General features: G+C 32.4%; 1 protein-coding gene across 1 annotated transcript; it reads right to left on the reverse strand.

Annotated features, from left to right (window-relative positions):
* Positions 1-429, reverse strand: LOC104705507 (feruloyl CoA ortho-hydroxylase 1). The gene has a single exon (XM_010421524.1). It carries the CDS (start codon positions 427-429, stop codon positions 1-3), a length of 429 nt encoding a protein of 142 aa, XP_010419826.1.
* Between the last annotated feature and the right edge of the window lie 5,368 nt (positions 430-5,797).

Raw genomic sequence — 5,797 nt, forward strand, 5'->3', positions numbered from 1 at the left:
CTACACAAGCCTTAAACCTTCATCTTCAGGATCAGTGGAAGAATGAATAACCGTTGGATCTTTGATATTAATATCGAACACTTCTTTCCAGTCTTTAATGTTTATCGTGTGCTCTCCATCGTGATACCCTACTTGATTCACCTCGTCTCTCTTCACCTTCAGCTTCTCTTCCATTGGCAAATTGAAAAACATCCTTGCAGTCTTCTCCACACGGTGTCTTGTGTCGCAAGGCACACCATGATTGATCACCTGAAAGAATCCCCATTTCTCACAGGCGTCACCAATCTCTGAGATAACGTTTTGGACATCTTCGGGATCGTCGAGGCGCGAGAGATCGATCACGCGTATCTCTTCGGGTTGGTTAGGGATGAAATTCGAATCTTTTCTATGCTCTGGTGGTTGGATGTAAGTTGGATCAATATCCTCCATTATTACAACTTACGACTAAGAAACGTTTTGAGGCCAATTGAAAGAGCTTTGCATTTATACTGTGTTTGGATGTCTCTAGAACCATAATGTGGCTAACTATCTACCACTACATTTTTCAAGTAAAATAATAGTAATCAAGATATATTAATTTATTTTCCTTTGTTTTGTTGTCCTTTGGTTTTTTACAACGAGCCCATAACTATATCTTTTGGGTCGTTTCTTTACATGCATATGTGTAAATCTATGTCTAACGTAGCATGTAGGTAACTAATCAGGGATCTAGAAACATAATATATTTAACATAGAATTTTTTAATATAAATTAATATATGAACATTTACTAAAAGACATGTAAATGTAGATTTTTTTTATGTGTTAATCATGCATTAATTATAGTTTTTCACTTTTTGTATTAACGTCATTCCTTTACAGAATAACAAAATGGTTTTTTAAAAATGACAAATATGGTAATCACTTATTACTAAAATAGTCAAAAGAGAAAGTGTGTAACTAAAAAGAAGTTAGTAGAGAACATGGTGCACTCAACAAACCAATCTCCATCACAAATTAGTTACGTAAAAACCTTCAAAATTATCAAATCTTATATAGGGCACGTCTCGCAGTACTCAGCCACACATACGTCCCAGGTCCCCCCTATGTATAAGTATAGCTGTGCTTGTCATAGATTCAAACATGCAAGGCAAGGTTACGTACGATAAATAATTCAAAATAGCCAGAACAACCTTAACTAAGCCATTGGTTTCACTCTTATACGATTACTTTTATGAATTTAGCTAGAACATATTAAGGGTACGAATGGTTGTAGCAATTGGGACGCACAAATCCATCTGCAGACTGTACTGCTTTTTATTTATCATTCAGTATTCTGCAGTGGTGCGGTCCAAATAAAACAAAGACAAAATCGCAGCAGACCAACTGCGGACCGCTTTAACATACAAATAGAATTGATTTACAGTGGTCTATAGTCCGCCTTAAAATAGAGCGGCTGAGACGACAGATAAATTTGGCCGTCTAAATTGCAGTTATCATTAAAACTCTAACTATTTAAAAGTTAAAAAGAATATAAACAAAATAATGTGACCCTAAATAATATAAATTTATTTTTCTGGAAAAAAACAAAGAGATGGGGGTATCTAAAAGGGTCCAGAAACACCAAATTCGAGGGGCTGGAGTGAAGATAAGTAGAGTGATCGATGGGACGTATCACCAACCCAAAACACCAAAATTAGCTAATCATAATATGCCACGTGTGTTTATCATGGTTCTCGAAGTTTCTCCTATTTTTTTGGCAATATTATTTTATATTTAATAAAAATTATTATAAAAAGTAATTGATTTTGTGGTAAATAAAAATATAAATAATAACAAAATTTTATATCCGCAGAAAAATTGGTATACCGAATAAAAAAAAAATGGAGAGAAAATTCTAACTTCTTTATAATTCGATCATATATATAAAAATAAAAAATAAGTTATTATATCTGCATAGTGAGAGTGAACTCCACACAAAATAATAAACAAGGAATGATTTTACCTATGAATTTTTTGTGTTGTCTCTTTTATTGACTTTCACAACACTCCTTCTTGGAGACCAGTGTCACTATGTCCCCTTGCGTAATATTTTTTATTGCCTCGTTAAAAACCTTTTTAGGAAAATCCAATGGGAAAAACCTTAGTAAGGTAAAAATAGTACAATCTCGCAAGCTCCCCCTCGACTGATCAGGATCTTATCTTACAAGTCTTGTTGATGACGAATTCCAATGCTATGGACATGTTTCCTGAACATAGTCGTGGGTAATGATTGTGTGAAGAGATCTGTAGAATTCACGGATGATCGAATATATCTTACTTTAATGTCTTTATTCTTGAGTGTATGAAAAGAATTTTGGAGGGATATATTTGGTTTTATCACTTTTGATATACCCTTCCTTTGTTTGAGCAACACATGCAACATTGTTTTCATATAAGTTAGTTGGCTCTATATTATGAAATATTCTGCTACTTGATTTAATGTGTTGACTTGGTTCATGAAAAATTCTCACACTTCTTGGTGTTACTTCTCGAGCATTTCAGCTTCGGTAATTGGCTTACCACAATATTTTAATTGCAATACAATCCTCAGCATAACGGAATTATAATCCTCCACTTTCTCAAAGTCCTGGAATCTCAAGTTTTTTTAGTCTTCTAATGCATGAGGGAGGGTTATTTCTCTCTGGTTGTCAAATCTTGCTTTAAAGCTTGCCACAGCTCTGCTGGGTCTTTTATGTGTGCATAGTCATGCGTCACATTTTCATCGATATGTTTTCTCAAGAATATTATTGTCTTGGCCTTATCTTTGGAAGGCGACATATTTTCCAATTTTATAGTCTCCAAAAATTCTTGTGACTCTAAATAGAGTTCCACATCAGTCGTTTATGCTATGTAGTCTGCTCCAATAATTTTGAGAGCCGTAAACTTAAGCTTCTCAATGTTTGCCATTAGTTATCTAAACACAAAAGCAATAAATATTATTAGTAAGATAATTTTATTTATTTTAGAATGCACCATTTATATTAATAATACAGGCGATTACAAAGAACACAGATGCATAGAAAAGTAAACCAGTGTTAATGGTAAACTCTTAATGGACAAAGAACACAAATGCATACAAAAGTAAACCAATGTTAATGGATAAAATCTCTAACGAAGAGACCATAAATACAAGTAATAATTGCAATTAAACAAATAATTAAAAACAAGCTAATCATTTTTCAAAATGAAAATTTAAATAACTTTCTTTAGAAAATTTTATGAGAAGTGATGCGACTTAAGATGAATGAAATAGTGAAAATATGAGTGTATTGATAGATTGAAAATTACTGTTTATAGCCTTTGAAAAGTGTAATATTTTTTTTTTTAAAAATTTGTGTTAGTCACATTAGCGTCACAAATATGTCGCTAAAAGGTAGCAGAAGAGTGACATATTGACGTAGTCCTACCAGCGTGGCAAATCAGTCGCATATTGTGACGTTTTTAAGACTACCTAATATACATCACAAAATAAAAATCTTGAATTTTACACATTATGAACAAAACTTTTTATATAAATCACTCAGGAGCACTCATAGTAGTAGTATAAAGTACATGTAATAGTAAGATTTAATAAAACATTGTTTTCATCACTTAATTTTAAAATTTTTCTTCATTGCAACACATTCTCATAAAAGAACATGCACTTTAGATAGATTTGGAACTTATGGATGTTTAATTTATAATCATTGAAAATTAAGACTTTGAGAAAGTTATTATTGATAAGGTCGAGCAAAACAAAGCATAAACATAAAACTAAACATGTAAATAATCTCAAATGTGAAATTTCAAATTAAAAATATCTAGAGTGGGTAAACAGTCTTAAAGGAGTAGCTAAATCAGGTGTTAGTCGCAAATTCTTCAAATATTTGTCGCAATCTCGTAGCAAATAATGACCTCTTTGTTACTAAATCAGGGTAAAAATGAAGTTGCAAATAAGTCCTCAATATGCGACGTTTTTGCTACTATCATTACCGACTAATTAACTAGTCACATTGTAGTCACAATTTGTAGCCGTTGTGCGACCTATATATATTCGTCACGAATTAGTCATAATGTTGTCCTAATTTGATACTCTTTTGTGACTTATATCTTTCGTCGTTAATAAGCGACGTTTTTCTCTCCAATTATTATGTAGTCGTTGAATCGTCACAAAGTAGTCTCATAAGAGTCGCTCTATTTTGCGACCAAAAAAATAGTCACAAACTGGAGTCCCAAATTGCAGGTTTTCTTGTAGTGTGTTGGTGAAAAGTATTAAACATAAAATAAATTATAAATTGAACAATCAATTTAAATTTAGCAATTTCAAATATATGTTAATATACCGGTGGCTCAGCCTCCTTATATATTAACCATAATATAAATATAATATAACGGCAATATTATGGTGACAGAGTGATCCACATTATAAGAGTAAATATATTATGACGGAGTCATCTACATTATCGGCGGCTGAGCCGTCCATTGTTATGGTGCGTGAAGCAGCCATTAAAATAATTAATTATAGGAGCAGAATACCACCTATTATAAATAAATAATAGTATTTTGAACAATCACTGATTTTTTTTTTAACGAGGCTACATATCGCCCGGTAGAATAACATATAGAGTATTATATATATATATATATATTATAAATATATAATCATAACCCACCGTAAAGTGCTTGTGCTGATAACGTGTTATAAAAAAGTGTTTGATTTTGTGGTGAGAAAAAATATAAATAATAGTGAGAAATTGATACCCGCAGAAGGATCAGGATACTGAATAAAAGAGAGACGGAGAGAGGGAATTCTAACTTCTTTATAATTGAAGTTTTGTGAATTGTATTCGTGGTTTACAACGATCGAATTCAATCGCTTATATAGAAGTAAAAAAAGTAAGTTACTATGTGTGCATAGTGACGGTAGGCTCCACACAAAATAATAAATAACTAATGATTTTAACCATGAGTTTTTTGAGTTGCCTCTTTTATTGACTTTCACAACACAACATATATTGTTCCATGATATTACAATGTCTTCTTTATCCTAGCATCTTTTGCGAGACCATCAGCTACAACGTTTAAAGAACGTGGAATCTTTACAAAAGTTATAGTCTATTATGAAAGGGCAATGTTCTCAATGTCCTAGTGGGCTGCTAATAAAGACTGATCGCCTTGTTGAAGTTTATGTCCGCCATTGGAGATATGAGATACTTTTTTATATAAAGTTTCCGCATCTCTACAAAACATAACATTGTTATAACCTAGCTTGCTCGCATACAAAACATGCCTCGAAGTATAAATTGTGCGTTTCTGTTGTACATAACCTAACCAATGCCTGCACAATCATTTGGAGAACTCCATGACCCATCAACAAAGCAGCAATAATCTTTGGCTTTTTGTATAATTGGAACTGATGGATGTAATTGCTGCCAAAGACTGATGCTCTTTGTGTCTCAGAGATTGTTGCTTATGTGGAACTTCTTTGCTAGTTTCAGAGCTTTCTTTCCATTGCTGAAAAATAAAACACAGTCTCTCCTACTTTCTTAGTGTTAAGATCAAAGTTTATGTTTTGACTACGTAACAAAATACAAAATTTAAAGTAACCAATAGACAACATACATAATCTCATTACAAAATTCTAACATCTACCGGTCTAGATGGTTTTATCAAAACAAAGTGAAAATTACCTTTTGAAGCTTTCTTTTGTTTTCAAGTGGTCATATTAGTGGGATATATATATGATCGTCAAATTAGCTTTGTGTAAAATGTTTGTATGGTAATTTGGATGCGGAATA

The sequence above is a fragment of the Camelina sativa genome, chromosome 1 (genome assembly GCF_030686135.1).
Source record: "Camelina sativa cultivar CO46 ecotype springtype chromosome 1, ASM3068613v1".
Taxonomy (NCBI): domain Eukaryota; kingdom Viridiplantae; phylum Streptophyta; class Magnoliopsida; order Brassicales; family Brassicaceae; genus Camelina; species Camelina sativa.